The sequence below is a fragment of the Rhincodon typus genome, chromosome 10 (assembly GCF_021869965.1).
Source record: "Rhincodon typus isolate 14 chromosome 10, sRhiTyp1.1, whole genome shotgun sequence".
Taxonomy (NCBI): Eukaryota; Metazoa; Chordata; class Chondrichthyes; order Orectolobiformes; family Rhincodontidae; genus Rhincodon; species Rhincodon typus.
The window spans coordinates 18,001,695-18,028,142 of NC_063341.1; the positions used below are offsets into that span (position 1 = coordinate 18,001,695).

Genomic DNA, 26,448 nt, shown 5'->3' on the forward strand with positions numbered 1-26,448 from the left:
TTGGAAAACTTAAAGAAAGATTAAACTTGCTGCAACCATATGTCTGTCTCCATTATTAAAGTTGTGACATCGTAAACTATATCCTTGGCCTTGGCTACAAACCAGGTGATTCATCACCTTCTCAAATAATTTATCCAAATTATCTTTCCAACAGAAAAGAGGATTTATGTTCATATCTCCTACTCACTTAACTCGCCTCTCTGAACATTAATTCTTTTTTAGATGCTCAAACATTTGGTGAATGACGCTCTAATCAATATTCTGTTCTGACCCTTTTTCAATATGATCCATGCATCATAATTGTTTGAAAATTGAAATCTTCAACATTTGATACAGGTCTCACATGAATCTTTTCTTCCGAGCTTCTTGAGATAAAGAATCATTCAGAAATGAAGCAGGCTATTCAGATCCACTGGGGCTTTGTTGGCTCCTTGGAAGAACTACCTCATTTGCCGCATTCCTCTGCTATTTCCCCATAGCCCTGGATGACCTCAAGGCGACAGACATGCAATAGTCAAGGATATAGATTAAAAAAAGGCATGGATGAGGGTTTTAGCAGCAGATGAGCTGAGGCAGGGACACGGTTGGCTGATGCCAACAAGAATGAAATGGATAGCTTTAGTGACGGTGCAGATATGTGGTTGACAGCTCATCTTGGGGGCCAAATGTAACACCAAAGTTGTGTACTGGCTCCTTACTTCTGCATACGACACTGTTTATAAAACCCAAGATCCCAAACATGGCAAGACCACATCTAATTCAACTGATCTGAACTGCAGTTCTGTAATGGCTGCTGTCGAATTAGTAAAACAGTGACAACCAATGTTTCATTGTTCACCAGCAAAACACCAAGAAAAACCTGTTACTTCCAGCTGTAACCTTAATCCTCCTTTACAAATGGACTGATCCACTTTGCTGTCACTTCATTCTTGAAACGACCAGAACATCAAATGAGGATGAACCAACATTTGAAACAGGTTTATCAGTACTTCCCTGTTTTCTTACCCCACGTCCATATTTATGAAGCTCAAGTTCCCTTCCGTATGCCTTTTTAACCAATCTGACCTGCAAACTTTGATGGATTTGACACTTTTTCCCTCAGGTCCCGGAGTTCCTGAAACTCCTATAAAATTATACCCTTTATTTTTGTTGGCTTTCCTCACCTTTCTAATCAAAAAGGATCACTTAACACTTCTCTACATTAAATTTATCCTCACACTTGTGTGGATAGTCCATCAGCTAATCTGTGCCTCTTGAAGTTTTATCATTATTCTCCTCACATTTCACAATATTTGCGAGTTTTGTATCTTTCAGAACATTTGAAATTGTGTCCCATTCATCCAAGTCTTTGGCCATTAATATAGCAAGAAAAACTGGGGTCAAAATACAGAAAATACGTAATACCCGGGGAACCCTTCCATATACTTTGCTCCAATATGAAAAAACAATTGCTCACCAAACTTGTCATTCCACCAATTTCATACCAATGCTGCCACTGACCCTCTTACAACAATGGTTCTAACTCTGCTGAGAAGTCTTTTTTGTGACACTTCATGTCATAGTTTTGAGAGGTCCACGTAAAGCATATCAGTCACCTCACTCTCATCAAGTCTTTAATACCTCATTGCAGTTACTCAACCGAACTATAAAACAAGATCGGTCATTAATAAATAAATGCTGGCCTCCCTTAACTAATTCTTATTTCTCCAAGTGACTGTTAAGCTTTGTCCAAAATGATCTTTACTAAAACTTTTCCCACTGGTGAGGCTCAACCTGCCGGTCTGTGGTTGCTGGGCTAATCATTGCACTCTTTCTCGAATAAGGGAATAACAATCCTCCATGTTTGACCCAACATTCATATTTAAGGAAAACTGGAAAACAATGACCACTGCCTCCACAATTTCCTTCCTTACATCCCTCAGTGCACTGGATGCATCTCATCTGATACTGGTGACTTAACAACCGGTTCATCCAGCCTATCCAATATCTCCTCTTTATTCATTTTTAGTCCCTTCTGCGTCTCAATTACCCCTTCTTTTACTGTGATTTGGCAGCACCTTTCTCGTTGGTAAAGAGGGACACAAAGTATTCATTTCACACTTCAAGCCATGGGCCCTTTCGCCACATGTCAATTCATTTCAGGTCACTAAACGGTCCCACTACTCATTTTACTATTTATATGCCTACAGATGATGTTTGGATTCCCTTTTACATGGGATGCCAAACTCTTCACATTCTTTCTTTTGGTTCTCTTCCTTGCTTTTTAAGCCCCCCACCCCCACTTCTATAATGACTCTGATACTCAATTATATTACCCATCTACATATGTCACATGCACCCTTTTTCTGCTTAATTATCGTCTCTTTTTCCTTGTCTAGGCAGTTTTGAATTTATTTTCCCTACCTTTAACCCTTGCAGGAATGTATCTTCATTGTTCCCAATCCATCTCATCTTTAAAGGCCTTCATTATTCAGTTAGCCCACCAATCGTTCATAAAAATCAAACAGAAACTACTAGCAAGGTACTGTCTGTAACATCAGACCTTAAAATGGAAATATTCGGAACTAGTTTAATTTGATGCACAAGAGAAGTAAATGAAACTGTGGTGCCTTGCTTGTATGTATGCTTAAACCAGCAGCATTCAAGCATTTGTTTCCAATATTCATTTTTGTCCTTTTCCTTTTTTCTGTAACACCATTATTAAATATATAAACTGCAATTCCAAATTTTCCAAGACTGTGCTGAAGAATACAGATTCTTGGAGAAAAAAATCTTTTAGATTTAGAAATTCCCATTCTCCAATAAAGCATTGAGATGTTACAATTTCTTTGTATACCATTAAATAGCAATAAAGAAAATATTGGCCGGCAAATAAAAATTGTTCCAAAATCTTGATGATTCACTGACATATTCCTCAATCTATGCATAGCGGATTTTATTTTAAAAATATCAAATGAACACCTCTATGATCAATTATTGTTTGTGAGAACAATATAAAAAGGAATGACCTAATGTTTGCAGAACTCAACAGTGAGAGAAATTCAGTCCTTGACATTTATGTAAAATAAGGTTTTGTAGTCCATTAAAGATTCCAAGCAGTAATTTGATCAGAAATGTATTTTATGAATATAACCATTGAAGGGCAATAATGTTGGGTTTTATGTACATTGACGTATTACATCTTGTTACACAGCTCACACGACAACAGTATTTCATTCTTACAAAATAATTTTATACACTTTAATCACTGCTTGTTCATTTATTTTTGGTCTTCCATCACACTCGTTTCAAATATCTACTTCCCGTACTTGGTCATGGTATTTGAACTTTGTTTCTCAAGTTTTAAAAAGAAATGTAAATACAAGGACTAGCCTAATTGCTCAGTTAGTAAATTCAGCATGTAACAGAAGTGTCTGAAAAAAATTGATGGATTAAATTATGGTCAGTGCTTTGGGAGCTTTGTTCACATGCTAGATAGGGTTGGGTTCAGCTGGAATGGCCTTGAATGAGCTAACTGCTTACCAACAGAACCACAGAACTTTTTCAAAGTGGGAAGGAGAGGCCACCTGGCCCCTTCTGTCTGTACAAAAATAATTTACTTCATGCCACACTCCCAATTCCTCCTTGTAGCCCTGAACATTGTCTCATTTCAAAGAACAACCCAATTCCCTTTGAATAGCTTCACTGAATCTGTCTCCATCACATGCTGCGTGAAGAAACTTTTCTTCATATCGCCATTGCTTCTTTTGAAAATTATCCTAAATTTGAAATGTGAATGCAACTGAATAGAATTTGCTTGTTATTTCTCATAAGAAAGTATTGCATTTTATATCTTGCGATTCGCGAAATATGCATCCAAAATCTGAATGGAATACCTCACGTAAAAACCCAGACAAGAGCCATCTCTTGTCACATTCTATTTCCAAGCTGCCACAGAAAGATTTTTGAGGATAAAAAAATACCAACCGTACTTTTAAGTACCTGCCCAATAAAGAAAACTGCAAATCAAGATATCATTGTTCATTCATAGTGTATCTTCCAAATATGCATTTATTCCCACAAACAGAACTTGAGCCCATTAATGGCTGCATTAGTGTCGGCTCCAGATCTCGTACAAAATTGGAAACATTTGTTAATTCTGCATCCAATTTCCACCCTCTCTCACTAATCACACAGTCCATTTCCAACAATCCCCTTCCTTGACTACTGTCTCCACTTCTGAGATGGACACTGCTGATATTTGTTACAAGCCAACCGACTCCCTCTGCAAGTTTAAGGAATTGCTCCTCATCTTCCAACTTGATACCTGACAGCCTCAACATTGAATCCAACAACCTGAGACCATGAACCCTGTCTTCCATTTGGAGTCTTTGTTTTGCCAAAGCACTGTGTGTTTCTTGTTTACATGCTTTAGCATTCCAGCAGAGCTATCTGTTTGCCCTGCCATTAACAATTTCTCTGCACCAGTGCTGTGTTTCTTTACATAACCAGCAGCCACTCCCTTCACCTTTTGATCAATGTTTTCGTCATTTCATCTCACTTGCCACTTATCCTATGCTTCATGTCCCCTTTTGTTCTACCTGACTCTTCTCCATTTTCAAGAGCATATTCTATCTCTCCTCAGTTCCGTAGAAGAGGTATTTTGGACATGAAACATGAACTCTATTTCTCTCTCCACAGCTGCTACCAGACCAGCTGAGTTTTCCCAGCATTTCTTGTTTTTATTTCAGTGCTTGAATCCAGCTCATCTCATCTTTCCACCTTTTCTGCCTTCCCATTATAGCTTTAGGCTCAACAGACAAGACATGCTTCAGCAAATGAAAGCAACCTAGATATGAAAATGTATTCCTCCCTCAGCACGGTCTTGATTATCAGCTTAAAATCATATGTAACATCATGCAGGGGACTCTCAACGCTACTAAGAATGACGCAGAAGCAAGAGGTCTGTCAAAAAATCCAACTTAATGCTTCAAGGATCCAAATGAAAGACTTCGACAGCCAAAGAGTGCACTTTTTTTCTTTGAAAGCTATGCACTTATATAACAGTGGCTCAGTGGTTAGCACTGCTGCATCACAGCACCAGCGACCCGAGTTCAATTCTACTCTTGGGTAACTGTGCAGAGTTTGCACGTTCTCCCGGGTCTGCGTGGGTTTCCTCCGGGCGCTTTGGTTTCCTCCCATGGTCCAAAAATGTGCGTGTTTGGTGGGTTGACCATGCTAAATTGCCCCTAGTGTGCAGGAATGTGCAGGCTAGGTTGGTTAGCCATTGGAAATGCAGAGTTACAGGGATTGGGGAGGGGGTTGGGTCTGGTTGGGATGCTCTTCGGAAGGTCGGTGTGGACTCAGTGGGCCAAACGGCCTTCTTCCATGCTGCAGGGATTCTACTATTCTATGAATTGGTGTTAGGAAATGTACTTTCAAGAAAGCTCCATTAACTGCATCATCCCAACCTATGCATACCAATAACTGATTTCAGATGTTGTCATGCCTATTTTAGTAAATTGCACTTGTAAGTAGGAGCATTTAAATAATTGAAAAAAAAACAAGTCTCTGGATAAAAGCAAAAACTATGGAGTCAAATGACTGCAAGAACCTGCACTGAATGCACCAACGCAGACCATCAATTTACCCTTCAGAGCAATGCACTGTCAATTTCTGCAACATTGATGCTGGACCCCAAGAAGCCTCGTGGTGCTCAGTCAAATAGGAGCTAGGAAAACTCCTGATTACCACCTACCATTCTCCTCAGGAGTCACTACTCTTCCGTGATGAACACCGTTTGGAAGAAGCAAGTGGCACATGGCATGCAAAGCATTCTGGGTGCAGGACATGAAGAGTGACTCAGCAGCACTAGTATTGATTAAGCTGGCTGATCCTTAAAGGTAGCAGGTAGCAAGAATCCTTAAAGGGCACATTTTTCCTAAAGGAAAAATAAACTTGACCTTGTACTCACAAATCTGCCCGTTGCACTTCCTTTTGTTTCTGACAATATTGATAGGAGAAACCACTGCGAAGTCTTTGCATATCCCAAGCCCTGCCTTCACACTGACGACATTTTGCATCATGCTCTGTTGCACTGCCACCACACTAAACGGGATATGTTTCACGTGGATCAACAACTCAAAACTAAGCATTCATAAGGTGGTGCAAACCAGTGGTAGAAATAAAATTATATTCAACCTAAATCCGTAACCTCATGGCTCGGAATACCCTCCACTCTACCATTACCACCAAGCCAGGGGATCAACCCTGGGTCAACAAAAAGTACAGGAGGGCACGGCAGGAGCAGCACCAGATATGTCCGAAAATGAGGGGTCAGCCTGGGAAACTACAACACAGCACTATTTGCTTTCCAAAAAGCATAAGTAGCATGCAATTGATAGGCCTAAGGGATTCCACAGATCAAATCTAAACTCTGCGGACCTGCTATATCCAGTCATGAATGGTGATGCACAATTAAACAACTCACTGGTGGAGGAGGCTCAGCAATTATCTCCATCCTCAAAGATAGGAAAAGACAGTGTAAAAGACAGAGCGGAAGCATTTGAAATTAACTTGAGATAGAATAACCAAGTGGATGATCCATGCCAGTCTTCTTCAAAAGGTCCCCAACGTCAGGTGTGAGTCTTCAAACAATTCAGTTCACTCCATGCAATATCAAGGAATAACTGAAGGCACTGGACGCTGAAAGGATATAGATCTTGATAACTCGCTGGCAATTATACTGAAGACTTGCACTCCACAACCAGCCAAATCCTAAGCCAGTTCAGTATTTTCAGAATGGCATTTACTCAGCAAAATGGAAAATTGCTCAGATATGTCCTGTCTACAAAAAGTGGAACAATTGCAAACCACCCAATCACTGCCCTACCAGTCTACTCTCAGTCGTCAGCCAGATGATGGAAGCTGTCATCAACAGCGTTACCAAGCATCACTTACCCAAAAACAATCTGTTCACTGATCGTCAGTTTGGGTTCTGTCAGGCCTACTTAGGTTTTGGCCGCATTATTGCCTTTGTCCAAACATGGTCAAAACAGTTTAACTCCAGAAATGAGATGACAGTGACTGCCCTTGACATCAAGGTAGCATCTGACGAAGTGTGGCATCAAGGAGCCCACTGAAAACTGGAGTCAATGGGACTCAGGGAGAAAACATCCTGGTCAGAGTCAATACCTGGCTCCAAAGAAGATGGTTGTGGTTTTTGTATTTCAATCACCTCAACATCAGGACATCTCTGCAGGAGTTCCTCAGGATAATCAGCCATCTTCAGTTGCTTCATCAATGACTTTCCATCCATCATAAGGTCAGAAGTGGGGATGTTCACCGATGATTGCACAATGTTCAGCACCATTCACAATTCCTCAGACACTGAAACAGTCTGTATCCACATGCAGCAACAAATGGACACTAATCAAGGCTTGGACTGATGAATGGCAAGTAACAATCACTTCACAGAAACGCCAGTCAATGCCCATCTCCAACAAGAGAGAATCTAACTACCACCTCTTGATGTGGAGGTCCCAGCGTTGGACTGGGATGGACAAGGTCGCAAATCAGATGACACCAGGTTGTAATCCAACAGGTTTATTTGAATTCACAAGCTTTCACAGCATAGTCCTTTCGTCAGGTGAGGTGTGACTCCACCTGACAAAGAGGCTACGCTCTGAAAGTTTGTAATTTCAAATAAATCTGTTGGACTATAACCTAGTACCATCCCTTGACAGTCAATGTCAGTACCACCATTGAATCTCCCATGATCAACATCCAGGGGGCTACCATTGACCAGAAAACAAACCTGTCTAACTATATAACTGCTGTAGCTACAACAGCAGATCAGCGGCGAGGAATTCTGCAGTGGGTAGCTAACTTCCTGATCCTTTAATCCCGTGAATCAATAAATGAATTCAGTAGCTCTTGTTTTGCTGAGACCCAATGGATTTGGACAGATATTTATTCATGTAATTTTAAATTTAAATTTAAACTTCCAAATCAATTGTCATGTTTCTGCAGGCTTAAATTGATCTAGTTCTCGCCCCATTTTACAACAATAGCAAAACCACAGTAAAACCTATTAACATTTCCACCTGGAATGAGTCAAAAAGCAGTCTTTCAAAGTTACATTTACAGACCTGCATCAACTTTATTTGCCAGCTGTGGACTTCCACCTTAGTCCTGCTTCTACTTAGGGTTTGATTAACTTTTACTTTCAAAAGTCAAAGGTTAAATAAAGGAAAGGAAATGTTTTCCGTCAAATAACTTACTGACCACTGACACCAACTTCCAGCAGGAATGCAGTTCTTAGTAATCAAATCAAACAGAGGAAGCTGGTTTGCCAAACTTCAACTTGACATGTCAAGGGGGCTACTTTCTTGTTCAGAAAATTGACACAAAGTGTGTAAAATTGAAACATTGTGCTTTTAAGGGGATTTGCCTTTGGCAACTGAGAACTTCACTTCGATTGGAGCTCTACTGCTACAAAGGTTTACCTTTCCCGAGAAGGAAAAAAAATTGAATTTGCTTGTTAGAGCACTTCCTTTCGTAAGTGAAGGTGACAATTTAACAATCGCAATACTTTAAAATCAAAAGCAGACCAAATATTTTAATGATGGTGATGTGTCACTGCTGAATGAAGGGTGTAGTGCAGCCTTGCCCCAACAGATTATGTCTAAGTTGTCGACAAAAATCAAAACAGTGAAATGGTTCGTATGGAAAATTCCAAGTTTTAAATAACAAACTCACCTTCCATAAACATAACCACGGCTCTGCGTATTCCATTAATTTGAACACCATAGGGTAGCGCAGCTTTCTGCTCAGATACATAACGTATGTAATGATTGCAACAGGATTTATTTTCCACAAATTATTAGTTTTGATATCACTAGTACAAACATAATGCAACAGAATATTAACACCACCTTAAACTAACTTTTCTAATTAATTCTTAGGAATGTAGTGTCTCTATCACGACGGGCAATCACTACCTATTTCAAAGTACCATCTTGGTAATTCAGTTACTTCTCCCTTCCCATTGTAATGCTGTCTTTTCTAAATTGAAAAGAGTTTTCATTTTCTTTTCTGTCCAGATCTTTCATGTACCTCCTCCCCGATATCATATTCAGTAAAGACGATGAAGCAGGGAATGTGTTACAGACTGTACAGAAGCTGTTGCCACTATTGCTATCCGAACAGAAGTGCTTAGATCTACCCTTGAATAGTTTTCCCAATTTTCTTTTCCTCACACAATGGGGAAATACTTACTCACAACAATACAGTTTAAATACTAACTTACCGTGTCAGGGTTTGGGTGTAGATCTGTGCATTACCCTTGGTACAGCACAGCACCACTGAACCGCAAATTTTTTTATTTAAAAAAAAAAGACTTGAATAACAATGCAGAGACACAGAGGGACTGCTAACTTAGAACAAAATTTATGGTATTCCAAGGTTTTTTTTCCCAATGGTTCAATGCTTAAAATGCTTTTTATTTCCAAAGAAAAAATTCTCAAAACAATCAAAATTTATCATTCTGCCAACTAAATTCTGATGCATGTAAACTAGGTTAGTAATTTAGAAATAGAAAAATTTTCACCAAAATTTTTGAAGGACAATAACTTTTATAGTGTTTAAATCATTTTGATTATTCCTACTTTGCAGAACCAAACATACTTTGTTCAACAAATATGCTCAATTCCTTGAGAACTGTAAAAAAAAATAAAAACACTACATCTATCGATATTCCTACCACAATTCAGCCTTGTTAAAAGACATAATCTCATTTAAGGCTTCTCCTCGGCAAAAAATGCTTGCATTTTTACGGTGCTTTTCACAACGGCTTGAGACATCAAAGCACATTACAGTCAGTGCAGTAATTTTGAAATGTAGTGACTGCTGTAAAACAGGAAAGAGAACACTTCCAATTTTATAACAATACACATGGATATCTCTTCAAGTAGATTTGCACGAAGGAATTAAAAATACAACATTAAAATCATGGGATGACATGGATTGTGCCAATTTCCAGATGTGCAAAATTCTTCACAACAGTAATTGATTAAGATCATTCTAGATTATAATGGCTTCTTTATTGATCTATTGAGGATATGGGTGAAGAAAGGATCCATGCAGATTTCTGAAGTCTGATTTCATTGTTGAGTCATAAAAGTGATTCATAAAAATTGTGCTGATAGACATCAAGCAAAAAGAAAAATCCCAAGAAAACCAGCAAGAATATTCATTTTTATTTTGAATATCATATCTAGAGAAAACAGCGAAGAGCCAAACGAGGTAAAATCATTTAGACAGTTCAAAGAGCCACATTTGAGAATCGAAACAGCAGTTCCAAAAGGGCTGATAAAGTCACATAAACTATTGTAGCAATAAAATACATTTCTAGTTTTAGCAAATCAACAGTCTACTGAAAGCTTGTTGTCTGCTGAAAAGGCATGTTTCATTAAGACATCAGCAAAATTTTATTTATGCGAATCATGGCTTTTGTGGTATAAAATCAGGATAAAAAATGATACAGTTGCAAATTTTTTTTACTTTGTGTTATCTTACAGACAATGCATGCAGTGCATCAGTTTTGTTCTTAACAGCTATGGTCATTATTAAGACTCATCACCACTCATCCTTACATTATGTATGCAGCACGTATTTGCCTCCAAAATAATTCAGGAATAAACTGGTCGAGATTGACAAAACAAATTATCTTAAAGTATCCGTGGGATCAGAATTATAACTTGCCTCGCCTGCTATACATTCTCCATCTAAAAATAGAGAAAGTTATTCATCTGTAGAAAATACTATATCCTAAATAAAACAAGATATCTGCTTTATATTCTAGCAACAATTTTAGACTATGCCAAGTAGAACAGTCAGTCAGCAGGATTTACTGAAAGAAAACTGTTAATTATATAACAAATTTTAATGCGCTGAGCCACGATATGCTTAAAAAAGCAAAATGCTGAAATCTTCAATGCTCAACTCTTCAAGATTTTCTTTGTTCTGACATTACAATTCAATTACCTCAAAGCAAAATATACTTTATGACAATAGCTAACTTATAGGAACAGAAAGTAGTGAAACACATCATCTATTGTAAAATGTCAAAATGTAAGCAGTTAACTACCCGAAACTGGATGACCTAATAAAGAGAATCTGTTGACAAACTATACGCTGAAAAGATAACACTTAAAGACAGCTATTTCTGAAACAATAGGAATTTCTACAGTATTAAAGAGAATTCCATCAGTCAATGAAAAGTGTAAAGGTTACCCAAGACCAAAACCAACAAACAACACGAAAAGCTACAAACCATCCACACCAGCCAAATAAGGAAAAGGTTGTGACACTCCAATTTGTAACTGACAACATGTCAATTTTATTCCTTTATCTTTGGTACCTCAATTTAAAATGTTACCCTGCAAAGTGCTCCACTCCCATCAGTAGATCTTCACCAGTTTTTGACCATGAAAGGTCATGAATATGATGAGAAATTAAAATCACCAAGAACACGGTCACAAAATTGGAACAGGCTAGAGGAGCTGTGCCACTTCATTACTCCCTCAGGAGGTTCAAGTGGACTTCACCAGCACCTGCCCAATTCTTGTTACACCTCTCAGTCTGCTCTCATTAAAGGAGATGAAAATCCAAATTTGCATTAACAATTCCAATTTATCAGTTTTCTTTTTCAGAAAGCCTCCTTGATATGTTATCAAAAATGAAAACCATAGACACAAGTTTAAGTCCATTGCTCCCTGCAAGTGGCAACACAATTGTGTTAAGTTTTAAAGGCGGCATATAGCATACATGCCTTCATCGGTTGGGGCACTGAGTGTAGAAGTTGGCAAGTTATGTTGCAGCTGTATAAAACTTTGGTCAGGCCACATTTTTGGAGTATTGTGTACAGTTCTGGTCACCACATTATAGGAAAGATATGGAGGTTTTGGAAAAAATGTAAAAGAGGAGAGGGCGCAAAAGAAGTTTACCGGGATGTTACCTGGAGTGTATTAGCTACAAGGAGAGATTGGACAATTTTGGATCGCTTTTGCGAAAGCATCCGAGCTGATGAGCAACCTGATAGAAGTACATAAAATTGAGAGGAACAGGTACGTTGGATAGCTAGAGACATTTTCCCAGGGTTGTAATGTCAAATACTAGGGGGCATATGTATACAGTAAGAAGGGGAAAGTTGAAAGCAGATGTGCCAAGCAAGTTTTTTTTTAAAATGCAGAGAATGGTAGGTACCTGGGACACACTGCCATGGGAGATGGTAGAAGCGGTTATGACAGCAATGTTTAAGAGGCATTTGGACAGACACATGAACAGGCAGGGAAGAGAGGGACGTGGACCATGTGCTAATAAATGGAATTAGTTTGGAACGGCATCATGGTCAGCACAGGCATGGTGGGCTGAAGAATCCGTTCCTGTGGTATACCGTCCTTGCTCAATGCAAGCCATATCAGTTGATAATATGCAGAAATGGAATTAACAGTGAAGACAATAGCATTCCAAAAACAAAGGCACAGAAAGACAAAACTTCAATAATATAGTTTGTCATCTGTGCCTATTAACTGAAGTCTTACTTTTGGTTGAATTTATGCAAAAACCAACTTGACACGCGACACATTCAATTAAAAAGAATGCAGGACATAGCAAAGCTGGTCAGTCCAAGTAGGGATAAGTTAGCATTTTGGGTATAATCCAATATCGAAATAAGTCAAAGACTTTACAGTCAATATGTTACCCCATCTTTTCTTCTTCTGCTGTTGATTGACTGAAATTTCAGAATTTCTCCATTTAAATATTCAGTTTCTTACTAACAACTTCCGTTTTCTGTGCCTTTGATTTTGAAAAATTGCCAAGCTGCTTTAAAGAAACATAATCAAAAGTAGGAATTCAGGGTGAAACCAGGAAAGATTAAAACTTACTAAGAAACGTAAACAAGGAGAGGAAGGTCACAAGGTTTAGGAAACAAATTTCAAAACACAATGACTGTTACAGCCACAAGAGTAATCAACAATATTGGGTGAAGAGTCTGTGAAATGCATAAAAGGCCGCAAATCATGGAAACGGAAAGTTCTGGGTGGCATTTCAGGTTGAAGGACATTAAAGTTGAAAGGCACAGAAAAAGAAGGGGACTAAGGAATCTAAATTTCAGAATTTTGTGAAAACAGGAAAGTCAATTACAGAGGTCCCCAATGCATAAATGAAGGCTTTGGGAGCAGATGGATGGTGACAATGAGAATTGATGCTGTTTCTAACAAAAAGCAAACATGATCAGAAGATCAACTCAGGTTTAAATGGCATGCTGAACGTGAAGGTTTTCCTAAGGCAGTGGCTAGGGAGCAGGGTAGAAGTAATGGTGAAGGAATTTTTTTTTAATGTACATACTCATTCACTGAATGTGGGTGTCCCTGACCAGGCCAGCCCTAACGGCCCTTGAGAAGGTGGCAGTGAATGGCCTTCCTGAACTTCTACAATACTGTTTGCAGTTGAAGCTGAAGAAGGTGGCTTCAGCCTTACCAAGATTCTACCGGAGGAAGCCCTGACTCACCCGAGACTGGAAGTGATATAAGACGTCTGAGAATAGAGGCAGAGAAGGGACAAAGAACAAAACTGAAACCAAGAATTCAAAACATCGTGAACAAAATCTCTCAAAAACGTTCATGATCAATGCAGCAATTCATCAAAAACAAAACAGGCCAATGGCATTAGAAAATGCATTTGGTTCAGGAGAAGGAACATGCAGACAGAAATTTAGCCCCTCAAGCCTGTCAAAGAGGTTATGACTGATGTGTGAGATAACTCCATATGTCCTCTGCCTTTGCTGTATATCTCTTAATACCTTAGGTTAACCAAAATCTATCAGTCTTAGTGCCAGTGGACAAGCCTCAAGGCGTGCTGCAGAATGAGATATCAACTGCACTTCAGGACTGTTTGCTTATCTGGAATATGTTTGCAAATCGTTTTAATTCCACATACCTGAGGATACAGATGCAGACTCTACATCCTGAGGTCAAGCGACAGAAGCCGAACCTCTGTTTGCTTTCGATGTCTGTAAGCACAAAAGTGAAATGCTGTCCCACTTGACTCTGTGAAACCCTGAAAATAACCATACGCAACATTAATTGGCAAATAAAATCTTAATGGTCAACTGCTGTCAGGCACAAAACATTAAACTACAATGGTTAAGGAGGGCTAAACTGAAATATTATTAAAATGATAATTCAATAAAAATAATTTCAGGAATTTTCAAAAGCAAAACAAGAAACAGTTTGAACCAGGTTGGCCAGCAACTGAAAAAGGGGGAGGTAGGTTGTTGGCTTTCCATTTTGTGCATCCTCCATCAGAGCTAAAGTTCACCATGCAAGCAAGCTCTTTAGCAAAAGTTAGGAACACAGAAGATAGGGAAGGAAAGCACTTGAACAGGTTTGTAATTTTCACTGAAGAAGGTAATGCTAACTGCAAACGAATACTGCAATATTGGTGTCTTGTGCAATACAAAACACTTGAGAAAGAGTCAATAAAGGATTTGAGTTTTCAAATACACTTTTTTGTATCCATGAATAACTTGCAACTGAAAAGTAGAATTTACCAAGTTCAGCTAAGGCTTCTGATTTCCAACAGGGATATTGACCTTCAACATTAACAAGAAATTTGATATTTTGCCTTAAATTCATAAGAGTGTGGTAAGGTTCCTCCAAACACAACAATTTTTGCGCAAGGTACCATTACGCTTATGCATTCTGATATAAACCACACAAAGAATGGAAACCTATACTGTATAAAAATAAGCCTGTGCAATCAATACATAATTAATATAATTAAAATGTCTGGTCCACCTAACAATTTGAAGAAATGTTTGCCTATTTTAATAAGGAAATCTGCCAACGTCCATGAAAGTATGCAGGCAAGCATATGTTGCTGTTTAAGGACAGCGTGGGTAAAAGGAGAAAGTATGGTCAAACTGAAGATGAACACTAAAGTACATTAAATTAATAGTGCAAATAAAAACCTGAAGACTCTTTACAAGTTAGGAAATAAAATCAAAATTATTTTTGAAGGAGACTAATATTTGTAAGTGGTGGTGCACTTGCTTTATACAAAATCAGTTCTATCAGTAAGTACACCACTGGATGGCAGCAATGGAGCCTTGTTTTACAAGCAGATCAAACCTTCAACCAGGCATATTTAAAACCCACCCCATCAAATAGAGCAAAAGCTCATTCTTAAATGCTTACAAAAATATTCACAATAAACTGGAAGACTCAAGCGTGAAGACTCAAGAGGATGTCGTTAGTTAAAAGGTCAATGTTGGGGCTTGGATTTTCAAAAGCTGCTGTTGCAGAAGAGGCACCAACACATCATTAACTGCAGATAAGGTCTCTCAAAATGAAAGATTTATCAATGCTTCTTTAAACTAGGAGTGTACATCCATTCTCAAGAATCAACTGGGACATGTACATGCATCGTTTGCTGTTCTCATAAAAAAAAACCTCAAATGTTCATTGTTCCTCTGTGCTGGTTTTTAGGAAGTTCTCTCTTAAGATTGGATTCTATTTCAAAGAAGAGAGTAAAATGCAAAATTATTGGCTTATTAGGCAAATACTGTACCTTTCAACATCAAAAGGAAAGCAAAACTTCGGCACAGTCTGCAGCACTTCCTGTGAAGAATAATAAAAATGTTAGACTTGGATCTGAATCACTACTGTATCTACCACAGAAAGCCTGAGTATAACCTTCTGAATTGAATCAATATACAAATAGCTGTTCCTGTATTGAAATAATCAACTACAATGAACTTCATTGATTATTAACAAGAATCAAATTTATGCTTCAACAGACTGTACTGACAATGGGAAAAGAGCACCAGGAGGGAATAGCTTGGCCTAAAGGGCATTAACACCCCCTCTCATCCCCACTGGGATCCCCTTCAACAGAACCATATGGATTTTACAAGCAGCACTGCACCATATGGGTAAGCCACGTCTGCTGATACATGCATCACAGACTAGCCACCAGTTTTTTAGTCAACACAAGGGTTTCAGACGCAACATGTGCTGACAATGCAAATTGGAAAAAATACTAAATGGTGGCAATAAAAAAAATGCCAAAACTTAAAATAAATGCACCATCCTCATTTGTGCTATAAAATCCCAGTAGGTTTATTTGAATCACAAAAAAAACTACATGCCACATGTTTTGAGGCAAGCATTTCATCTTGCATGCTACACTTCAGTAAATCTAGATTTTAATAAATCTAATAGCAACATGCCACAATAATGAAACACGAGATGGTAGCCACAGCAGCCATTTCATTTACAAGATTTAAATACACCACAATAAAGTCATTTTATATCTTGCTGTAAAACTTTCAGGAATTTGTAATGATGCTGATGCACAGTGATGAAATTTTTGCACTCTCCACAACTGCGCAAGTAAACAGTGGAGGAAACCTTTGAACCGGTTTAAGGATTTGTTTCACATACTGAAGGATGCAGCTAACTTGGATTCTTTGAAAATTCACGATTTATGACAAAATGAACTGTTAATGAGAATAGAGTGAGCTCCACTTGCAAACATTATGTGATCCGTACATCAAATACAAATCTTATTCTTTGCAGGGATAGCTCAGCGAACAGTACCCACCAAATTGCTTTGGTTCTAGCAGGAGTACAATTTGGGCTTTAAGGATCCTCAGCAATGAAATCTAGTGCACAACTGCCTTCCTTCAGAACTTTACATTGTGTTGTCGTGCAACTTCCATATCTACAACAGTGCATTATACTGGTTTTATGGGCCTGTGTACTTTTTCACCACTTCAATAAATGGGAGTCCACATTTTTGTTTAAATTGTATAACTGATGTGACAGCAGATTAAAAATACAACGCATCATATCTATTACAATACTTCCAGCAAAGACAAAAAATACTTGCAGATTTCATTTTCTTAGCTACACAAGTTATTTTCAAAAAATTTACTGTTCTCCAAATTTTTCAATATCACTTTGTATCTCAAGGGTGAATTATTAAATCAGTATTTAAAATAGACAGATGGAAGTTAAATCATTTGTTAATTAGTTAGTTCTGCTGTATCTGGTCAAAGCAGGGAATATTGTCTAACACAACATGGTATTCTGTGTATATCACCCTCTGCAAAACAAACTATTTTAGCAATACAAATCATTTTAAACCTGATCACCACTGTTTAAAATTCCTCTCTTTTTTTTCAGAATAGAACCCAAGCTTTCTACTCGCTTCCCAACTGGCACAGGCATCCCTCAGGGAGGCTGCATGTTTTTTTTTAAAGAAGCTCAATGCTCTTTTAAATTCATGCAGCCAGCAGGTCTATAGACTCAAAAACAGTTCAGACAAAAATTGTTTGCACCACTTAAGGGACAGACTAGTTCAGCTGACGACTGGGACTCCCATGACAGGATAGATGAGGTTACTGACATCAATCAATGAGGCGCTCTATCAGCTCCCAAGCAAGATATCATGCTAATTAAAAGGCACCATCTCGCCCTTTAACCTTATTAAATACTATACATAGAAACCCAAGATATTCTTCAAAACCAGGCTTGGCAGATCTCAAGTACACCAGCAGTAAACAACCCACAGCTAACAGTCGTAGCAAAGTAACAGTTATGCTGTACGTCAGGACATGCATCACACAATTTGAAATATTGACCATTTCAGCTGGAGGTGAGCTGTCTATCAGGACAGCAGCATTTGTCTGCAAAATGTTAAAATGGTAAAGGTGCTTCAAAAAATACATTTCAGCAAACTGAAAAATTCTTAAACTTATCCCAAATGTAAGGTTCAATTATTTGTAATAGTAAAATAAAACATTTACCAAAACTACCATCTTATTATAGCCAGTTTTGTAATGGAATAATTGCTGTAGATTCATTTCCTATATAAAAATGATCAATGTCTTCCTGGTATAGGGATGACACCCACATGACTCTCCACGCTTTCACTGTCAATACAAAAGCAGATTGCCTGGGTTGACAAATTAGCTTTTTGTTTGTTCAAAGCAGCAACAAAAATCCCAGCTAAGCACAGAATACTTATTAAAATTGCTGGCAATAAATTTCCCATAATAACTGAAAACATTGGTACACAAGAGACATTTCATTGAACAGAACGAGGATAATCTTCAATGTAGGTAATCTAACATATTTCTTTAGCAAAACAGCCTGAAAGAGTTTAGAAATCAAAAATGTTGAGGGTGATTCTGAATACATTCAGGGTAGACAAGGCTCGTTTGAAACCATCAGGTTTGGTCAATAAATCAAGGCGAATGCAATCACAAGGCAAGCGAGGCAGTCTCAGAGAGTGGCAGCAATTTGGTACAGTCACGAAAACCAAAGGAGCTATTCATGAAATTAATTGCGTAAGTAAAGAAATTGGCTTCAGCAGTGGGAATCAAAGTCCAAATCTGCTTACATACATAAACTTATGCTGAGACATAAAAACTTCTATGTAATTGCACTGCAATCTTTCCCAAGATTTCACTTTATATGCCACATCCTACCTAAGCAAGTTTTACAAATTTGTCCGTCCACGAGTATTCCAAAACTATAAACCATTAAATAATTACACATTATAATATACATTTCTTCTATTCTGTACATAGCCTTTGGGAAGTATAGAGCGATGAGCGCAGAATCAATAATATAGTCTCAATAATGTCGATCATAATAGCCTCCTTTCTCATGTAAAATAAATCTGTAATTATATATGCAGAGTTTTTGTTCATATTAATGCACCATATTTATTTTTGAAAGTCAATTGTCAGAGAACGGGAGTGCAAGGCTGAAGTTTCACCTAGGTCCCAAGTACTCCTGCACCAGTTCAGTGACAAATCAAAATGATACTTTGCAGAAATACAAAGTTCATTACAAATACGGGGCTCACAGATACAAACAAAATAACATTTTTGACTTTACCCCGCATCAGAAAAAAGATGAATTTGATTTATCTCTGGGCTTAGCCAAGTATCTCACATTCACAAAAAAAAAACAGGAATTTCAGGTTACATAATGTCTTCATTAATTATAGAATAACACTAAACCAAACAGTGTATGTACCCCATCATTTTGCTCAATTTTGTTTTGAGTTGGAAGAACCAGCTTGTATCTGCACAAGTCACGATTACCTGATCAGCAGACATTCATGTAATTAAACTTAGATCACAGGAACCTAAAGGAAAGCTCCCCAGTTTATCAATGTTATGTTGAACGCAATATTGAAAGAAATGAAGTTAAATTATGAACAGGCTCATAGGGCTGAATGGCCTACTCCTATTCTATGTTATTTTATGCTCTGTGATTTGTAACTCCCTAAGGGAAGGACACCATAGTGCCAGGGGACCATAGGGCTGCTCTCTCATTAGACAGAGTTGACTGGCGGTGAGTTTAACCTGAGGCTCAACTCGCCTCAGGATAGGGACAGGGGTTGAGAAGGTGAGACCTTCATGGTGATCTCATTTGGTACGGAATACACACCCACACGCTGTTGGCATCGCTTTGCATCGCAAATCCCCCAGCCGTCCAGATAACTGAGCTAACCAACACTCCCCTCCTCAACAATAGTCATGCAGTCACACAAGTTTTCCGAATCCTGGTGGGTGCAATTTGGACAACTTGGTCTTTCCCTGCAGTGATGAAACTGCATCACGACTAATCCACATCGTGAAAGAGAGAGGTGAAATTCCTCAAGCAGTGCCACCAAAAACCTTTCCACCTGGAACCCCATTTCGAGGTTTGAATGCTGTTACAATCACTCAGCAAAAAGTGCAAGAGAGGGCAGAGCTGGCAAGGGGATGTGTGTGAAAATGGGAGCCTGCCTGGTGGAGTTAGAAACCAGTTGTTTTAAGTCAGTGAATGCTCCACAGCAGCCATAGATGATCCAGAGCATAGAGGCTCCATTAGGAGTCTGCGTCCTCACTTTGGGAAACACTATCCTTGGTGCAAATCAGCACAGGTACGCAATCCACATGCAGTATAAAGAGGAGCGAACAGTTGGTCACCACCACAAAACAGGGTAGTTTTTGAGAAATGGCTATCTAAAATGTTCTTGATGGCACTATAAAGTCAACCAGTCCTTCATGCGGCTACAACAAACATTGACTTCAGAGAATAAATGCCCACACCAGTTGAGTTTTGGGCCACGGTAGTGATCAATTTCAACAGCCAAACCAAAATGCACGCCTTCTCATTTCTAAGCTGTCCCTGTGGCAACATAGATACTGGTTGTGACTGAAAGCAAGGTATGAATGTCTGGTCATGAAACGGCTCAAAATCATATTTCCTCGTAGATACGGAGAAAATACTGAACTATTATTTGGCGGTCTCTCCAAGCCACTGAGAAAAGCTAAATCATATAACAAAGATAGAACAGAGATTGCGGGCTTCCTCTGCCATACTCCTGCCTGGACATTCCATGTGATTTTAATGGTCACTACTGTTTCAACATCAACAATAGCAGCTCCTTTACTCATGGAATTGAAATTTGGGGACCTCAGTTACAGGGGAAAACATAACCTTATCTTCTATATAAGTATGCTGGAATATTCCATCATTGTGAGGCAATCCATTAAAGGCAATTTGCTTCCACTCCATTCCCTTATTCAACAGAAACAACTTGTATCCGCATTGGCAACTAAACGATTGACACACACAGGAGCTGCTATGCTTAAACATTACTGATAGGGCACACCGTGGCTTCGTGGTTAGCCTCACAGTGCCAGGGACCAGATTTGATTCGATTGTCTGTGTGGAGTTTGCACATTCCTCCCCATGTCTTCATCAGTTGCCTCCTCGTGCTCCAGTTTCCTCCCACAGTCCAAAGATGTGCAGTCTAGGTTAATCGGCCATGCTAAATGCCCATTGTGTCCAGGGATGTGTTGGCCAGGTGGATTAGCCATGGCAAATGCAGGGTTACAGGGACAGGGTAGGGGGAAGAGTCTGGGTGGGATGCTCTTTGGAGCGTTGGGGTGGACCAAATGGGCTCTTCCACACTGTAGGGATTCTATGATCTGCTGTTGATTTGTCTCTCTGTTGCTTACACTGAAAAGGCAAATTTCATTGACAATGTAGCTCAAAAATAAATTCCAACTGATCTGCACAACCAAACATCAAACACAAAGAAGTCCATTAAACCTGACCTGCCATTCAGTTTGATCATGGCTGTCATTGTGGCTATATGCAAAACTACAGCTTGAGTATTTCTACTACTGACAAGACTACCCGGAAGTTTGTGTTTAACGGTTTACTGCATCATTTCTTTCCTCAAATAGACAGTAGGCTTTGCACAATATTGCATCTTGTATTGCTGTTCCCAGTGTAAACTGTTCAGAAAAGACGTACCAGGATGTCGACAGGAATGGAGGGTTTGAGTTATAAGGAGAGGCTGGGACTTGTTCACTGGAACGTTGGGTGACCTTATAGAGGTTTATAAAATCATAATGGGTATATATAAGGCAAACGGCAGGTGTTTTCTCCCTTGAGACAGGGGTTTCAAGACCAAGGGACATATTTTTAAGGTGAAAGGAAAAAGATTTAGACATGAGGGGCTTTTTTTTTTGCACAGAATTGTTCATATGTGGAATGAACTTCCAGAGAAATCGGTGGATCTGGATACAGTTACAATGTTTAAACTACATTTGGATAAGTACATGAATAAGAAGTGTTTGGAGGGATATGGACCAAGTGCAGGCAGGTGGGATTAGTTTAGTTTGGGATTATAGTCAGCATGAGCTGGTTGGATAGAAAGTCTGTTTCCATGCTGTATGACTCTATGACATGCCTCGATTGAAGACTTCAATGCTTTTTGCCGAACCCTTCCCACAACCTTGTACACCTGGCAGGCTCTGTGTTAGAGTCATATCGGGCTAGAAAGATTAACTCTGCTTCTCTCTCCACACTTGCTGCCAGACATTCTGAGTCTCTCCAGCAACTTGTTTTTTTATTTCAGATTTCCAGCATCCTCACAACTTCATTTTTCTAAGAGAGAAGGAATGTTTCCAAGTTAACATTTAAGCTGCTTTCTTATGCATATGCAATATTTATACTAACAGACCAAAGTTGAAAAATGTCTGACACAAAAATTTGTAAGATCTACAAAGTTGATGTTTTTGCTTCTATTATACAAGTTCAGTTATTTGGTCTTCATGTCTGATACGTTTCCCAGAAAGCTAGGAATAACACAAGTTACTTAAAACTTCTCAGAGGATTCAGAGGAACCTCATGCTAGATTTAGCTGAAAACATCAAGCTGTACATAAACTGACAGCATCTTCATTGCACGACCTTCCGTTAGGAAGCAAGACACAATTACTTTTTCAGATCATGGTAAAATTGGTGCCCACGTCTTATGTTGAAATTAGCAGCCTGGAAATTTTGTGATAGTCATGTCACAGGATGCTCCAATGACTGCTACATTCAATTTTGCCAAGGAACAAGGGTGGGACATGGTAAGAGTGTTTTGGACAGGTCAATCAAAACAGTTAAGAGTCACAGCAGTTAGCTCGGTCAGTTTGTCAGAGAGAGACTCAGAGAAGATTATTTCAGTATGCTGCTGCCTGGATCCATGCACATCGTGCATGGCAAAGTCCAACTCATGAGGCAGTAGGGTTCTGCTTAGACCATCTAGACAGTTGGAAATGTGCAAGTTATTAGATGCTGGAGTGCAGCCTTTGAAGTCAGCTGATCTCGGAAAAAGAGACTGAATGTATGGGAGGTGAGCAGCTGCTGCTAACTACACACATCTCAGACTCCAGCTTCGGCAGTTCCTACTATCTCAAAGGAGTTAGGACCACGTCTGCACTCAATCACTGCAGCACAACATGGCCCAAATCGTTGAATGCAATCTCATAAACCGGCAAGATCAACTTAAAAAGACGACTCGGTCTGAGATCTCAGGGGCAGCGCTCTTCACTTGAGCAGTGAAGCTGAAATTGTGCTGGTAGTTATGAGCAGTCCCCAGGAACATATTTCTGGAAGAAGAGGTTGAACGACCAGAACACAGGCCACCATTGCAGCTGTCCATGACAAAGAGGTTTTGATGCAGTTATGAAGCTAAATTTTGGAATGTGACCAATTGGAATCCTTTGAGAAGGCAGCAAAATTTTGATGAGATTTGGTGACCCTTGGTATCACAGAAGTCTGATTGAGTTGCGAACAAATCAGTGGATTTCTGCTATTTGATGTTCTTGAAGGAGTGTTCAACCTGATAGAGGTATGTCAATTCATCCCTATTTACCTCACGTTAATTCTGCATGTCAGAGTGCAAACTGAATATAGATATACAGTTAACAAGGTGTAGAGCTGGATGAACACAGCAGGCCAAGCACCAGAGAAGCAGGAAGACTGATGTTTCAGGCCGAGACCCTTCTTCAGAAATGGGGAAGGGGAAGGGGGTTCTGAAATAAATAGGGAGAGAGGGGGAGGCGGATAGAAGATGGATACAGGAGAAGATAGGTGGAGAGGAAACAGACAGGTCAAAGAGGCGGGGATGGAGCTGGTAAAGGTGAGTGTAGGTGGGGAGTTAGGGAGGAGATAGGTCGGTCCAGCGAGGACGGACAGGTCAAGGAGGCGGGATGAGGTTAGTGGGTAGGAGATGGGGATGGGGATGGGGCTTGAGGTGGGAGGAGGGGATACGTGGGAGGAGGAGAACAGGTTAGGGAGGCGGGGACGAGCTGGGCTGGTTTTGGGATGCAGTAGGGGGAGGGGAGATTTTGAAGCTTGTGCAATCCACATTGATACCATTGGGCTGCAGAGTTCCCAAGCAGAATATTCGAGTTGCTGATCCTGCTACCTTCGGGTAGCATCGTTGTGGCACTGCAGGAGGTCCAGGATGGACATGCCGTCTGCGGAATGGGAGGGGGAGTTGAAATGGCTCACGACTGGGAGGTTCAGTTGTTTAGTGCGAACCGAGCGTAGGTGTTCTGCAAAGCGGTCCCCAAGCCTCCGTTTGGTTTCCCCGATGTAGAGGAGGCCACAACGGGAACAGCGGATGCAGTATACCACATTAGCAGATGTGCAGGTGAACATCTGCTTGATGTGGAAAGTCTTCTTGGGGCCTGGGATGGGAGTGAGGGAGGTGGTATAGGGGCAGGTATAGCACTTCCTGCGGTTGCAGGGAAAAGTGCCAGGTGTGGTGGGGCTGGAGGGGAGCGTGGAGCGCACAAGGGATTCACGGAGAGAGTGGTCCCTCCGGAAAGCAGATAAGGGTGGGGAGGGAAAAATGTCTGTGGTGGTGGGGTCGGATTGCCACCCCCTTTGTCTGTAGGGGGTGGGAGGAATTGAAAGAGAAGTTGTTGAGGGTGAGGACGAGTTCGGCTAAGCAGATGAGGGTGTCAGTGGAGGGGGACTGGTCGGGCCTGCGGGACTGGAAGAAGCCCTCACACCCCCCTCCCCGCAATAACAACCAAAACAGAATCTGCCTCGTCCTCACGTACCACCCCACCAACCTCCGGATCCAACGCATCATCTTCCGACACTTCCGCCATCTGCAATCCGACCCCACCACCACAGACATTTTTCCCTCCCCACCCTTATCTGCTTTCCGGAGGGACCACTCTCTCCGGGACTCCCTTGTCCGCACCACACTCCCCTCCAGACCCACCTCACCCGGCACTTTTCCCTGCAACTGCAGGAAGTGCTACACCTGCCCCTACACCTCCCCCATCACTCCCATCCCAGGCCCCAAGAAGACTTTCCACATCAAGCAGATGTTCACCTGAACATCTGCTAATGTGGTATACTGCATCCGCTGTTCCCGTTGTGGCCTCCTCTACATCGGGGAAACCAAGCGGAGGCTTGGGGACCGCTTTGCAGAACACCTACGCTCGGTTCGCACTAAACAACTGCACCTCCCAGTCGCGAACTATTTCAACTCCCCCTCCCATTCTGCAGACGACATGTCCATACTGGCCCTCCTGCAGTGCCACAACGATGCTACCCGAAGGTTGCAGGAACAGCAACTCATATTCTGCTTGGGAACTCTGCAGCCCAATGGTATCAATGTGGACTTCACAAGTTTCAAAATCTCCCCTCCTCCTACCGCATCCCAAAACCAGCCCAGCTCGTCCCCGCCTCCCTAACCTGTCCTTCCTCCCACCTATCCCGTCCTCCCACTCAAGCCCCACCCCCATCTCCTACCTACTAACCTCATTCCGCCCCCTTGACCTGTCCGTCCTCCCTGGACTGATCTATCTCCTCCCTAACTCCCCACCTACACTCATCTTTATTGGCTCCATCCCCGCCTCTTTGACCGGTCTGTTTCTTCTCCACCTATCTTCTCCTCTATCCATCTTCTATCCGCCTCCCCCTCTCTCCCTATTTATTTCAGAATCCCCTTCCCCTCTCCCATTTCTGAAGAAGGGTCTAGGCCCGAAACATCAGCTTTCCTGCTCCTCTGATGCTGCTTGGCCTGCTGTGTTCATCCAGCTCTACACCTTGTTATCTCAGATTCTCCAGCATCTGCAGTTCCTACTATCATAGATATACAGTTGATTGTTTTACTTTCCTAACCCTGTAACAAAAAGTTTATTTTGTTTATTCTAAAACATGGAATCGTGTTGAACTAATCCCATCATGTTGTAGCAAGGCAAAAACATAAATATTTGATGCAATGTAATTGGAACTACAAAGATCTAAGGCTGTCACCACAATCATTATCAATACTGAAGGCTTAAGTGTAGCTCAGGCATCAACTATATTTTTAAAAGGAATTCAACTTTCTCCTTCAGAGAATCTGAACTTTGAGTCACAGAATACTAATGAAGCTCATACAAGATAAAGAAAAATTATTTCAGAAAGAAGCGATGACTTCTTTTGTTAAGTGGGCTGGCTGGCGTCCTTCTGTGCTGTAAGTGCTTACGAATCCATTCAGGAGTGACTATGGGAATCAACGAACCAACAGGAGAACAACTAAGAGATTAACTTTGTGGATGATACAAAGTTTGGTGGGTTGCTGACAGTAAGGAGGAAAGTGGTAGGTTACAAGAGGATATAAACAGTCTGGTCAAATGGGCAGGTCAATGGCAGATGCAATTTTACCCAAAATGCAAGTTGATGCATTTTGGAAGAAGGAACAAGACAAGGGAGCACTCAATGAATGGCAAAGCATTAGGAAGTTCAAAGTAACAGAGGGATCTTAGGATACTCACCCACAGATCCCTGAAGGTAGTAGGACAGATTAATAGGGTAGTTAAGAAGGCATACGGGACACATGCCTTTATTAGCTGTGGTATTGATTATTAGAAAAGCAGGGAGGTCACTGCACTCTCAGGACGATGTGATAGCACTGGACAGGATGCAAAGGAGATTCACCAGGATGTTGCCTGCGGGAGCATTCCATGTACAAAGAGGCTGAGTAAGCTCGGGTTATTTTCTTTCTGGAGCAGAGAAGATTGAGGGGCGACCTGATAGAGGTA

General features: G+C 40.4%; 1 protein-coding gene across 1 annotated transcript in view; it reads right to left on the reverse strand.

Annotated features, from left to right (window-relative positions):
- Positions 1-26,448, reverse strand: part of dennd1b (DENN/MADD domain containing 1B) — a 172,472-nt gene that overhangs the window by 33,563 nt on the left and 112,461 nt on the right. Inside the window, exons 4-5 of the mRNA XM_048602244.1 lie at positions 15,616-15,665; positions 13,984-14,103 (exon numbers count right to left, since the gene is read on the reverse strand). Of these exons, the coding sequence (XP_048458201.1) occupies positions 13,984-14,103; positions 15,616-15,665 (170 nt within the window). The remainder of the gene's footprint in view (positions 1-13,983; positions 14,104-15,615; positions 15,666-26,448) is intronic.